This window comes from Salvia hispanica, chromosome 1 (assembly GCF_023119035.1).
Source record: "Salvia hispanica cultivar TCC Black 2014 chromosome 1, UniMelb_Shisp_WGS_1.0, whole genome shotgun sequence".
Classification (NCBI taxonomy): domain Eukaryota; kingdom Viridiplantae; phylum Streptophyta; class Magnoliopsida; order Lamiales; family Lamiaceae; genus Salvia; species Salvia hispanica.
In genome coordinates this window covers 45,169,435-45,184,136 of record NC_062965.1, presented here as the reverse complement: position 1 = coordinate 45,184,136, position 14,702 = coordinate 45,169,435, and the positions used below count along the sequence as shown (strand labels likewise).

Below are 14,702 nucleotides of genomic sequence, written 5' to 3'. Positions count from 1 at the left end.
TAATAAATAAAATTATTGAATTACAACTCACATCTACCAAAACAAGCAATACATGTTCAATTGCCTCATCCCAAATTATCTTGCAATTATTTATACAAGCGAAATGAGTCAGTTATTTTGTTAGCTAAAACAAAAACTATGCACGAATTATTTCTTTACAGATAACACTATTAATAGTTTGTTAGCTAAAATAAAAGCTTACATTATCTATTATTGAGAATCCTTTTTTGTTTAAATATATTTGTGTGGTTAGATTAAGAAGGTTGCACTTCTTCTCGGAGCTTCTATCACATGTATCAATGCCTGGTTGGTAAAAAGATAAAACAGATTTTTACTGGAAATCGTCACGTTTTTGTTTTGGAGAGTTAAGTTGTCTCTCTTTCTGATCACTTGGACCACCAGCTTCATAAATTGTACATACTGGTATGAGTAGATATCATTTCTACATGTTTACTAGATTTGTGATCAAGTGGGATAACCAAACCTATCTCTGTCTGGCCAGGACAGGTATGCCTCGGACCAGGCCCAACCCAACGATTAAATAAAGCGCACTTTAGTTGGGGTTATCGGTTAACACGAGCTCTATTTGGGCCGGACCGGATTGATGCCTAGCCCGCTTTAGTCATAGGTTCATGTTGAATTAGGTCAGTTTACTTAACAACTCTAATATTTACATCATTACTTGATCGATACATTTCTACCTAAGAAAATAGTTGTTGTATTATTATTGCCTTTCAAGTTTAATACGTAGAATTTAGGTCAATATTGATTTGTTGTGGAAAACTGCTATGTCAAAAATTTATGGGCCGTTTTAAAGGTTTTGAAGCTAAATTTAGAATAGTCCCCTTAATAAAAATATTTATTATAGAACTATAATATTATTCTTTATATTGTTAACTCACCCTTAAATTGCTAACTACACCTAAATGATAGACATTGGTTCATTAAGTCAAGGCATAAGATCATTTAGTCACGAGTATCAATGCAGTATAAAAAATTGTCAATTAGGAATATTAATAACTAACTTTAAATGATTATAACTATCTCAAATTAAATTATTTTTTCACATAACACATAACAAATTAAAGATAATTATACAAGGATTCCAACGAGGGGTCAATTGCATATGTTTCGATGTCAAAAAAAAATTCATGAATTTTTGTATTTTTCGACAAGCAAATAATGTCAACACCAATGATAATATGTCAATATAATACATATACAATGTGAATGCTACATTGAGTTGATATATTTAAGGAATCGTATTGATATTTTTTATACACTAGATTGACGGTTTTTCCAAAACTTTAAATTTGGTGATTCTTCGTACCTTTTTAAATTTAAATAATAATAAACTAAAATTACACATGACAATTTATAAACTATTAGATCACTGGAAATTCTATAGTCTAAAATGAATTATAATTAGCCATTAATAGATGAGTTAGCAATTAATCAAATCCTTGATCTCTTATTCTCAACTGGATTTGTTAAACAATGGGCCTATGAGAGGTCAGAACTTTATATTTTCTCTTGAATATCCCATAGAAAGAAACAAGTTTGAAATTTGAAAATAACACGATTCAAATCCATTTATAAAAGTAAACGTTCCCACTCTAAAATGAGGTTGTTCCTATCCAAATATTTAAAAGTCAATATATATCCGAAGCTTCCCGAAGTTTGCAAACAACGCGCTTATATCACGTAAACGCAATCGATGACGATTAGCCGACTTATAACTGGTCCTTTTATTTGTTGGGAATTCTATTTTTACCCTCTATACTACTTATATTTTGTCTTACATTTATGATTGTGCTATTCCTTCACTTCATACAAACTTCCTTAAACCGATTTTAAATATTGATACTTGTAGTAGTAATTACTCCGTATTAATTTTCCTATGCTTGAGCGATACATTTCCAAAATTGAACAGAATTGTAACAAAGAAGATTTTGAATGTTCCCGTACTTCAAAAATATAGATAGATAATGAGAGAGAACTCACGAACGATAAGAGAAAAAAGTTACTAAGTTCCTCCTTAATCTAAAAAGAATCGATTATATACATTTAACAGAAGTTCTCTATAGGCCACATATGATTTGACTCTCTTAATTAATATGGCTAGGAAAGAACCGACAAAACATCGTGACGGAGCTTATAATTACATTGGTGGCATACTTTATTAAGTTACAAAAATAAATTATCCCTATATAAGATTATAAGATGATCACCAAATCTTCATCCTTCGTGACATGACACCTTCACTCATTACATTAAGCTACAACTTATGATTATGAATACATGAATTAATTAATATTCATTCCTGTTTCACAAAAATTAAAACATATAGGGGCCACCCTGTAAATAGACCAAACTCGTGGGATCACTAACTAAACACGTCACAAGAGAGATGGGAAGTTAGGAACCTCACAATTGAAGGAGCAGATACATTGAACCTAGACACCTCAATTTCATGCCTATATAAACAACATGCACGTATCATTTTTCCTTCATCGACTCATAACACAAACTCACAAACCAAACCACACATCAATATAATTTGATAAAATGGCGCCAAGCATTGCCATTCCCGCGGCCGCGCAGCAAACGAAAGGAGAGGCGGCGCTGAGGCGGAGGAACGGGGAACTGGAGAGGGAGCTGAGGGAGAGCCTCGAGAGAGAGGAGAGAACGAGGGCGGAGTTGACACGAGCAATGGAGCGCCTCATGGTCACGGAGGAGGCCGAGGAGCGCCTCTGCTTTCAGCTTGGCGAGCTCGAGGCCGAGGCCGTGGGCCAGGCCCGGGAATACAGGGCCCGGATTATGGAGCTGATGGAGCAGCTTGCCGGAATGACTCGACAAACCTCCCCATTTTCAAGCCTCATTTCTCAATGACATTTATTTTTCTTTTCTTCAATTTTACGATTGTCAATTCTCTTTTTGAGTAGGCACCATTTATATGTATAGAAGAGATCCAATTTCTCAATTGGAATTCGCTGAATAAAGATGAGAAATGTAAAGTTTGTTGAATTTCGCACTAGTTTGAGAATATATAATTAGTAGTACTATTACGATCGAGTTCATAACAATTTAACTAAGCCTCAAATTTTCAATTTTTTATAATGATGATTTTTAGTACTAATATAGATTATAGAATAAATCATTCTTCAAATGTTTAAACTTATTAAAATGTTTAAAACAGTATAGTGTATAGATCGATGAGCTTTGAAAATAGCTAGATACTACTATTAGATGCTTATCAGAGTTTTTATTGGGACGAGTTTAATCGAAATAATATGCTTGTTTTGACTTTTGACCGACTATTTTTCAATTGTCAACAATAAAGTCTGATATCGAAATTCAAACCACGAGTCATGACCGATTTCGAAATCCAAACCAACAACTAATATCACGAAAATAGTGTAGATGTATGTAACTAATGACACCATCGAAATACATTACATATAAATATTTTATTAAGTACTTTGAACTTCAGAAATTTAAACATAAGACATTCTACAACTCAGATTACTTAAAGAGTTCTCTCAATAAAAAAAATAAAAAATAAACAAAATAAATCATGATTTTCAATTTAAAGGAAATTTGATCATAGGTTGCTCAATTTCTAAGCATCGAAAATGATATGTTGGGAATTGGTAAACACTTTCTTCATCTTTCAACGTTTCACCATGTTTTTTGTCGAAGAACACGGGAAATTGCACAAAAAAATATAAAAATAAATAAATAAATAGGAAAATATAAATGTACATAAATTATACATGTACATAATGTTTTTAAATTTTTAAATTTAAGTGAATTTAATTGAAAATTAGTTTTGTTATTCATTGTACTATATTAGCAATAAGAAAGAAAGAAATTTTATGTCGAATTGTAACATGATTTTGAACTTGATTTGAATTATTTATACAATATTTAGTAAAAATTATTTTTTGTTTAAATATACAAATATTTAAATAAAAATATTTTTTTTTTCAAGTGTTACAAAATAATTAGTACTCACTCCATCCCAGATAATTCGTCCCAATTTTCCATTTCGATCCGTCCCACATAATTTGTCTTATTTCACTTTTTATCATTTTTTATAGTGTACCCCATATTCCACTGACTCATTCCTACTCACATTTTATCAGTGTTTTAAAAACCGGACCGGACCGGCCGGTTCGACCGGTTGGACCGCGAACCGGTAAGTAGTCCGGTCCGGTTTGCTCATATAAACCGCCTCCACATTGAGCCGCCTTGAACCAGTGAAACCGGCCGGTTGGACCGGTTGAACCGCGAACCGGAAACCGGTTTCCACTAAAAATGCTTAAAATTTTGTTGTCAAAGAGGCTTGAACCCAAGACCTCTTGTCAAATTAGTAACACCTTTACCACTCCACCACAATGCATTGAGTAATATGACATGAACATTAACTAAATTTATATATTAAACATGATAAATTTTTATTTACACTAACTTATAATCCAAATTTAATAAATAATTATTAATTATATTATCTATACCTATATTTAGCACTCACTAAATTTTAATATTATTTATATATAATCAGTTATAATAAGGTTTAATATTTTTATATATTATTAATTGCATTTTGTTATTTATTGAATCTTAATGTATATAGTATGCATTTACATTTTATATAAATGTTATATTATTGCGTCAAATAAAACATATTTGAAAAAAAATGAACTTTATTTGTTTTTATTATAAAATATCAACAAAATTTTAGTATATTTAAAATATATTTTACTATAAAAAGTATTAGTATAAATTTAATATTCAATATATTTTACTACTATTCTTTGTGTAATATATTTTTATATAAGTATACATAATGTTAAATGTGTTTTAGTAATAAATTATTTATTACATTTATCATTCATTATTTAATATATATTTCATATATTATATATTTAATTATATATGTTTATAATAATATTCCGGTTCGACCAGTGGTTCGACCAGTGAACCGGTTGAACCAGTGAACCAGTAACGACGCCGGTTCGCCGGCCGGTCCGATTTTTAAAACATTGCATTTTATTATAAAACTAATATATAAAGGTAGGATTCACATTCCATTAACTTTTTCAACCCACTTTTCATTACAATTTTTAAAACCCGTATCCGGTCAAAGTGACCCGAATTATTCGGGACGGAGGGAGTATAAAATCTATTTAAAATCAATTAATATTTATAAAACAATTTTCAATGTAAAATGTTAAAAAAATTCAGTTACACTTCCAATTTTTCAAGCGAGTAAAGCTTTTATAATCACGAGCTTTGTATATTTGGTATAGAACAGCTACAACTACAAGGCTCAATCATAGGTGTGGTGGTGAAAAAAATTAGAGAGGTAGCTTTCAATCAACAACACTTGCTTGAATATAGCGAAGGACATAACTGAGGAAAATCACATTTCTCTAATTAAGATCCCAAATAAAAAAAATCTAACACAACATTCTACCACATAACTTAGCCATGGTGCAAAATTCTCGCCAACTCTCTCTCTCTTAGAAAAGATACTAATCTCTTCTCTAGCAACACAATCGTACCATAGCAAGTAGTGTGTGTCGTTGCAGTAGCCCTTCAACGAGGCCCCTTTCGCCTGTTTTTGAACTCAGGTTCCCTGCTGACACAAGATACAATCACAACTTCAAAATTTCAAAAAATCAGCAAAATAGTTACCAAGATTAAGCCTTGCATTTACCTCTCTATGTGCTCCAGAATGAGCAATCTTGGTCCAGGAGGTATTTTCACATCTCTGAGAGCACTGAAATTTTACATAGGAGAAAAGGCCATGTTATTAGGCAAAGACTCCGACTTCATATTTTTAGGCCATTCTGGTGACACTTTTCAGAATTTTTACCTGTCAGTTATCAGTGGCAGTGTGGTATCCGTTAACAGTCCTCTCTTAAAATTCTTCTCGTAGTTCTGCAGGCCAAGATTGTTCAGCATCAATCTCGTTTTCACATAATTCAGATCTTCAGCTGGTGGTTGTGAAAACTTCTGACCCAACTGTTCAAACAATGAAAAGGGTCTCAGGGTAACAAAATCTGAACTCTTAATGCGAAAAATCCAATTTATTTACATCCATTAACAGATCTGAATCCCAAGTCTGCATCATACTCTGTATAGTTATAGTAGAAATAACAAGTTTACAAGGACAAGTTCCATGGACTTGAGTATAATTACCTGGAAAATTCCACCTTGAACAAGTGCAAAGAAAAGACCAGATGTAAGAGCATTTGCTGCTGGATTCGGGCCACCCATACCACTTACTAATGAAAACAAGGCCCCGGAGCCAAAAGCTGCAGCCATACTACAGTGACCAATACCAGAGAATTAGCATTCACAACAGAAGAGAGCAAGACCAACATTTGCGTTCAAAAAAGGAGAAAGGAAAATATATGAAAAACAAAACAAGCCTATATCCCTGACAATTGACCAATGCATCCGGTTAGAGAATTAAGTGAATGACTGAGACCTTCAGCTTCATAATAATATCAAGTCTTTAACTTTTTAGGTTCAATCTTCTACCTTATCCTAGATCTCAAAATTAAAATAACAATATGAAATTGTTGACTCATCTATTGGCAAGACTTAAGAGTATATCCCCAAAAGACAGATTTACATGTTGCACAGAAGTAAAAGATCACTCAGGTATTTTCAAATGAATTTTATATTCATCAATGTAGCACACAATATCATAAAGCAGATTAAGAGTCTGTAAACATTCTTCTCCTTTAAGAATTATGAATTTGAATATAATTAGTAAAGAAAGATAAATGTGAAGGAAAATTAGGCCACTCTTTTGGATAAAGAGTTCAGCTTTAATTTGAATAGCCATCTATACAGATCTCAATGGGCGCTTTCTAGTTCAACAAACATTTTAAAATTTGTTGATCAGCCTGGCAATAAACAGAGCTTCAAATTCTTGCAGCAATGATTGAAAGCTAACTTTATATAGTTCATATTTCCTAATTGCAACTCACCCCGAAAATGGAGATACAAAGTTGGCAAGGTTCCAGCAACGCATACCTGGTTTGAACATCATCCTTGCCTCTCAATCGTTTCATAACACAAGAAATACCAGCATTTGCACCTGTCATGACAGCAAAGTTGCGAGCTTGTACAAATGGACCTCCAGCAAGAGCCTGAACATGAAAAATGAGGTATAAACATGACCAATTTCATGCAGTACGAGTCCCGTTATGAAACTTGCTAAAGCATAATAGGCTTCAAATCTTAATCATTGAACATAATCAGCAAAATAACTCAACACAAACGTGCCCACCGCAGAGCAACCCTCATCATCAACCCCATCTCCAATATCAAATCATGCTAAACAATCGATATATCGAAATGCAATAAAAACAATACCAAAACAACAAATAAAGCTGCAAAAGAATAAGGAAATGCAATATTTTCACAAACTCACAATAACAGAATCTCCTGACTCACGAGAAAACAGACTATCTAACATAGAAGCGGAAATACATGGATAAAAAGTTAAAAACCATCAAACATGCCTATCAATAAACAACAAACACTCCAATATTTATTTAATTTTATCCAAAAAAGGAAAAAGGTATACCTGCGCCTGTTTGAGCGACGCCATAGCATCGGGATTAAGGTTAGCAGCGTTCGGAGGCGGCATGAGAAGTGAGTTCCCGTCGCCGCCAGTGATCGTTCCCATAAAGGCGCCAATAGCGGCGCCTTGGGCGGCGCTGGTGACGGTGACGACGGCGGCCTCAACCGGGAGAGACTGCTTCGCCAACCACCCTTTGAACTTCAATTCCACCTCCTTGAGCTTGGCCTGCACCAAAGCCACCGGATTTTGCTGAGAATTTCCCATCAACCCGCCGGCCTTCGTTGGGACTTCCACCGCCATGAATCCTTGCAAGCTTTCAACCGCGATTCGAGATTTAGTGTAGGCGATTTCCAGATGCTTTCCCCCTCTAATCAAGGGTGAATTTGCGAGAGGATTTAGGTGTGTAGTGAGATTTTTGGGGAAGGTTTTAGAAAGAGAGCTCTATGAATAGGATAACAGTCTACACTAATTTATTCATATTATCATTTTGACCCCTAAAACTCAAGTATTCACAAATAATGAATTTTTATTAAAGTTTTTAGAGGAAGAATATGTGCATGAAGTCATTCACTAATCCTTTAATTAAACTTCAGTCAAAGAAAACTAAATCGAGAACAATGCAATACTCGAAAATATGACGTAACTCGAATTCATAATCATCATACTCCTCTATACCTATGAAATTATTAGTAATGAGAGAGAAAACATGCATTATTTTTTACTTGAAACTGTACATAATTAATCAGATGCTGTTGATTACTATAACGGCATAATCTTTCTACTTTGGATCAACTCAAAAACAGGCCAGTGCCAGTCCAATTTGTGGGCTCAACATAATACAAATCTGAACTGTGCTATGTATTTGTATTTTAATACAGTACTATATCTTACAAAAATTGATACTATTAAATAAAATACAGTACTATATCTTACAAAAATTGATACTATTAAATTTAATATAGTGTTGGAATGAGTCACTAAAGCAGCAGCTTAATTATTTTTCACATGAGCCATTATTTAACTTGAGGAATTAATGCGGTACTGTTAATCTATGTTTCAAGTGAGTGTGGTTTATTTATTTGCTTCAGTCCAATTGTTGGTAAGTAACATAATTATTTCTTCAAAGTTGGCCACTTTTTGAATCGATAATTTCACCCAACTCTAATTGGGTATGGATGGTCTTCCACGTTGGGATCACTCGTGCATCAATGGTTCATATCCCTCAGCCTTGGGAGTTGTGGGCATCCTCGGGCGCCATTATACATGATCCCCGCCAGTCATGTTGCCCAAGGACCATGATGCTCGTGCTTCGTCAAGATCAAATGGTGTAAATCAAATTACAATAATTTTGATATAAGTATTACATTTTGAGTGTTAGTTTACTCTCGTGTGTCGGGACTCAAGAAAAAATGGCGACAAGACGAAATTTTAAGCAAGAAAAATCAAAACAATAAGCGTGCAAAGTGCACATATCTGTGCGGGTCAAACCATACGACTCTTGGATAATTAAAATTGTGCAACAAAATATGTCACTTAGAGCATCTCCAAGGGGAAAAGGTATATTGAGAAGGTATATTTTTCATTTACCTCCTCAAAAAGGTTATTATACCTTCTTAAAAAGTAATGGACTCCAAGGAAAGAAGGTAAATTCAAAAAGCAAATAAAATAACTAACTTTATACCTTTTCTATCAAGAAGAGGTAAAGATACCTCCTCAAAATGAAAGAAGGTATAATACCTCCTCAAATACCCTTTCCTTGGAGCATGAAATTTTATGAAGAAGAGGTAAAAATGGTAGTTATTTCTCTTTACCTCTCCATTTACCCTCTCCCTTGGAGTTGCTCTTAAACCATGCACCAAGCGTCAATAGTTGTCATAGTCAGTCCGTATCACTCGACCGAGTGGAGTGTCAGAGTCATGAATATGTAAAAAATCTTTGGAATCCACACGGGAGTTTTAAACAACACACGATTGAAGGGATTGTCCATATAATTCATCCCTTGTGAATTTGTCTACACTTATTAGTCCTTCACTCCTTCACTTATTTGTCCATATAATTCCAGATTAGTCCTTCACTCCTTTTATTAGTAAGACTATCATTAAATTAAAACAGGCAGATGATTCTTGCAATGCCATATAACCTTTTTTATACGCGACAGAATATGATGGAAAAACCAAGGAAGAATCCACATATCTGGAGTCTTAACTTAGTTTAACTAATCTCCAATTATAATAATTACACTCAAAGATATTTTAAACACGCAAAGTTTTATTACCTTACTAAACAGACAGAGATAGTTTAACTAATCTCCAATTATAATAATTACACTCAAAAGATATTTTAAACACGCAAAGTTTTATTACTTTACTAAACAGACAGAGAAAAACTATACAAGTTTGCTTTGACCAAATTCTGAAAGCAAAATCTTAACACCTTATTAATTATTAACAGTGGAAATTACAAAAATACCAAGCAGAGAAAGTGAGATATTAGAAATGGGTAAAGAAGCGGGAAAGAAAGGGGGAAAACAACAAAACTCGACCATAGCTCAAAATAAATAGAGTATATCGAAAAAAATCAGAGTATTGTAGGGATTCACTCTCTAGTCAGAACCGAATTCGATTATCCATAGATGGCAAAAGCCACCGCAGATAGGTTCCATAGATAAAACAAAACACAGGTTCCATAGATAAAACAAAACATGGCATGGCAAATATTCATAAAAATATACTTAGGCATTGCCCTTATTTAAAAAGAAAGTCCACCTCGTTCTCTTAAATCCTCAATTTGTTTTCTGTTCCATTCTCAAATAGCTTGCAAAAATTCACCCTTTTATGAAAGAAAATAATATTGCAATAAATTAGACTTTGGGAAAATACATTTAACTAAACAATGCATATATTCTATGGAGGTTAAATTCTTACCCTTCGATCTTTACTTGAGAAAATCTGAAATCCACGCACTTTGATCTAAAGCAGCCAGACACCTTAATCCAATCCCTTACGCTACTAGCTGCTGGCCCAAGTTTAACACAATCATCTCCATTATTTCCTTGGCCCAAACAGAAACTAAGAAAAAGACTTCTCTTCTCCATTTGAAACACATCCTCTGTCGCCTTTCTCTCTTCTTCACTGAATTTGCAGCACCGTTGCAGTGGTAATCACAGCGGCGACGGACTGCCGTTCTAGCCCCTTCACCGTCGCCTTGAGACAAGTCGTGGTTGTCTATCAAAATTCAGCCCGTCTCGGCCACAACCGCCGCTCAGTCGTTGCTGCTGCTGTTCGGAATTCATCGAGCAGACGCGAGAAGTGCCATCGCTGTCTCGATCAGCTTCGCACCGCCACTCTTGCTGCTCGCCGCTGCCATCTCCACGCCGCCCGTTTCCACCCGTCGAGTTTACAAGATCGACGCGCTGTTCACCCCTCCGTCTCCGTCATCTCCTCTCTTTCTTCCCCTTCACGCCGTCGCCCTCGCAGCTGCTGTCCGCCGTTGCTGCTGCTGCTCTTGATTCCGAAACTCGTTGCAGATTGTGCTGCCGTGGTCGCTGCTGCCAGCACAGAGCCGGCGCCGCCTTCCTCCAGCACGTCGCTCAGCAGCCTCGCCGCTGCTACGTTTGGTTGAACGGAGCCGTCACGCTCCTAACATGGTCAATTTTCTTTCTCAACCGTCGCTGCCTCACTCTCTTTTTTTTATCTCCTCAACTCTCGGTTTCTTCTCTCCAAACTATTTCTTCTCGTAGATTGGTGGCTTCTCTCTCAGATTTTTAGTTGCGGAAGAACGTGGAAACATGGACTATTTATACTATAGTTGGAAAAGATATCTATGTATATATCTCAAAGATTTGATTTAATTTTGGTTGAAGATTTTTTTTCAAATAAAAGGGGAAGATGGGTGAAGAGCCATGGGAAGGGAGTTGAGATATATTTGACCAACTATTTGACTGCATAATTTGAAAAAGGGATGGGTATATGGGCCTTCTCAAAAGAATTTAATTTATATGAATAATTTGGGCTTGAAAAGAATAATTATTTTGGCGCAAAAATGTAGAATCATTTTCTCGACAAAAGAAATTAAGGCGAAAAATTTTCAAACGCACAACCGACATCTTTCGATGATAATTAAAAAGATAGAAAAATTCGGGTTGTTACAGTCACTCATCCCTTAAAATGCGTTATAAGGGAGAGAGTTATCCATACTTTTATAGGTGAGCTAGGATCGTTACCAAGTCAATGTGGGACAAGATATTAAGAATTTTAACACGCCCCTTTATATGTGGGCCGTAATGATACATCGGACTTCCATCACGTGGGTAGGCAAGAGAAGGATAAAATTCATCGTCGACCTTCATGTGTGGGGCGTAATGACATATCGGACTTCCATCACATGAGTAGGCAAGAGAAGGATAAAATTCATAGTCGACTTGGGCCCGCTCTGAGACCATATTAGAAATAAGTCACTCATCCCTTAAAAGGCCGTATAAGAGGGAGGATTATCCATACTTTTATAGGTGAGTTAGGATAGTTACCAAGTCGATATGGGACAAGATATTAAGAATTTTAACATGAGACACTATCGCTTCTAGAAAGAGTATACTTCCTCCGTTCCATAATAAAAATGACATTTGGGACGGCACATGAAATGCATAATTGGTAAGAGAGGGAATGAAAATGGTAATTAAAATAGTATTAATGGATAGTGAAACTCATATTATTATTGGTGTTTAATGGTAGGCTTTAGTGATATAAGTTTTAAATATATAAATTTATGTATATGGGTAATGTATTGGGGAGAATTTTCCAAAAATGTAAATGAGTTATTTTTATAAGACAGACCAAAAGAAAATGGTCTCTATTTTTATGAGATGGGGGAGTATCAGTTTGATTAATATCATCATATACAACTAAATACCATGATCAGCAAAAAACTAAAAATATAAACAATCACTTCCAATAATTTCAGTCTACATATAACATCAACAAAAGAGCAACTAGACTAAACAACTTGTGTTACCAAGTCTATATAAATAAAGTTGGACTTAAACTACTATAATGAGAGCATCCACAATAAGAGCATTCGCAATGGTGCTTAGGCCAGCAATAGGCCAGCTATTCTCTCCCCTTCCAGGTCAGCAACACTAAAAAATCTACCTGCCACATCAGATTTAGGTCAGCCATAGGCCAACCGAAATAAAAATAATTCAAAATATACTATATTTACGGAATTAAAATTACGATTAAAATACGGAATTAAATTTACGAGACATATACGGGAAAATTCATTAATTTTATTTAAATAAGAAAAAAGTACATTAACTAAAAATCATAAAAATAACATAATAAAAAAAAATCCGGGCTTCCACACACGAGCCGCCTTGAATCTGTTATAGTTTGCCGCTAGCCGAACGGGGGTCCCGACGATATGACATGTTTTTGTTTTAGGTCTTAATTTTGTATTGGGCTAGTTGTTGTTGTCCATCGCTAGATGTTACTTTTGTACAGAAATTTAGAGATAGAGAAAATCGCGTTTATATAGTTTTTCAAAAATTAAAAAAAAAAAAAAAATTAATTTTTTTTTTTTAAAAAGAATTCCATTCATTTCATTAAAAAAAGGGTACATAGATAAAAAAAAATACATGATTTTTTTTAAAAAAAAATGGGCTTCCACACACGAGCCCCGCCACTCTCTACTCCTCGTCGCCGCCGCCGCCGTCCTCGCCGCCGCCACCCAGGGTATCCGAGCCCGCCGTCCGAACCCCCCACCAGTGCCCTCGAGGCATCCAAATCCACCCGCATGTTCTCGAGCATCGAGTGGAGAAACCTCTTCTCCGTGGGTCAGTTGCGGCCTTCCACTCTTGGAAGACCTTGTACATCCGTTCCTCCGTTTTGACGCGAGAATAAGGTGTACGCGCGTGTGGGGGGGGGGTGCCGAGATGACCTCCTGGGGCGATAGGGAGGATCCTCCCCTCGCTGCCCGTTGCGCCCGCTTTTGGCCAACCGGGCGAGGGCGACGAGTAGAGGTTGTGGGATCCGCCGCTGCTTGCCGCTGTAGTCGCCGGAATAGTTCAGCCTCTGCTTCTTCGGCCAACCGGCGTCGCACCCGGCCCGGAACTTCTCGGAGTCCTTCAGCAACACATAGCATTCCCAGAAAGTGAACTTCTTATACTTTCCCGGCAAGGGGAACTGACTCTCCGCTATCCTCCGGGCGTCCTCCTCATTCTGCCCACTAGTCAGCTGGCGGAGGGCGTTGGCGTACAACCCCGAAAATCGTCCGACCACGGTCCTGATGTGTTCCCACCCCTTCCGACACTCCTCCCGCTGTAGCCCTTCCCGTGCGGGCAGTTCCTCCTGAAGGCTGCTCTAATCTTCGCCCACATGTTGACGACCCGCTGGTTGTTCGCAACCAGCGGATCGTCGCGAGACCGACAACCACGCCTTGGCCACGCCGGCGTACTCATCCTTCGTCCACTTCCTCCGCGTGGGGGTGTCGTGATCAGCGGGCTGCGACGACTCGCCGACCACCTTGCCCTTCCCCTTGGCCTTCTTCTTCTTCGGCGCGGCCCGACCCGCTGGAACGGGAGTGTTCGGCTCCCGAGATCGATCCCCATCTCATGTAATGACAAAAGGTCATCACCAGTGAATTGCGTCTCCACTTGGGTCGACGTGTGAGACGAAGCCGTCAAAAAATCAAGAGAGGGACGATAGACCGTGTCCCCCCGGTGACCCCTGCATCCCGGGATGTATACCGGGCTGCATCCCTCCCTGCCATACCGGCATCATCCCCATCATCTGCTGCATCATCTCGCTGCTGCATCCGGGGCATACCTCCCCACCCCGGCGTCGCCTGCCCGCCGCTGGCCTCGCACTCCGCCCGGCATCCCCCCCTGCATCCTCCCCTGCGCTCCAGCCATCATCCCCATCAATTGTTGTCAAGGGACGTTTTCCCGCCCATCTGGCCCCATCCAGATCCCACGGGTACCGTGGGAGTCGAGATCTGCTCGTCGTCGGGCTGGACTCGTTGTTGTTGTCTATCGCTCGATATTGCTTTTGTATAGAAATTTAGAGAGAGAGAAAACTCGTTAAAACAAGTGGTGCAA

General features: G+C 37.2%; 2 protein-coding genes across 3 annotated transcripts; one reads left to right on the top strand and one right to left on the bottom strand.

The window, feature by feature from the left end:
- Positions 1–2,517: 2,517 nt before the first annotated feature.
- On the top strand, positions 2,518–3,075 carry LOC125202235 (protein RESPONSE TO LOW SULFUR 3-like). The gene has a single exon (XM_048100598.1). It carries the CDS (start codon positions 2,569–2,571, stop codon positions 2,890–2,892), a length of 324 nt encoding a protein of 107 aa, XP_047956555.1. The 5' UTR covers positions 2,518–2,568; the 3' UTR covers positions 2,893–3,075.
- Positions 3,076–5,376: 2,301 nt separating this feature from the next.
- Positions 5,377–8,050, bottom strand: LOC125199321 (chloroplastic import inner membrane translocase subunit HP30-2-like). Of its 2 annotated transcripts, none has more exons than XM_048097396.1 (6): positions 7,613–8,050; positions 7,057–7,172; positions 6,211–6,337; positions 5,885–6,033; positions 5,726–5,788; positions 5,377–5,647 (listed from the first exon to the last, which is right to left on the bottom strand). In XM_048097396.1, the coding sequence occupies exons 1-6, from the start codon at positions 7,907–7,909 to the stop codon at positions 5,605–5,607; spliced, it is 795 nt and encodes a 264-aa protein (XP_047953353.1). In that variant the 5' UTR covers positions 7,910–8,050; the 3' UTR covers positions 5,377–5,604. The 2 variants fall into 2 exon arrangements, with proteins under 2 accessions (XP_047953353.1, XP_047953390.1); XM_048097433.1 differs by having other exon boundaries at positions 5,377–5,644; positions 7,613–8,047.
- Between the last annotated feature and the right edge of the window lie 6,652 nt (positions 8,051–14,702).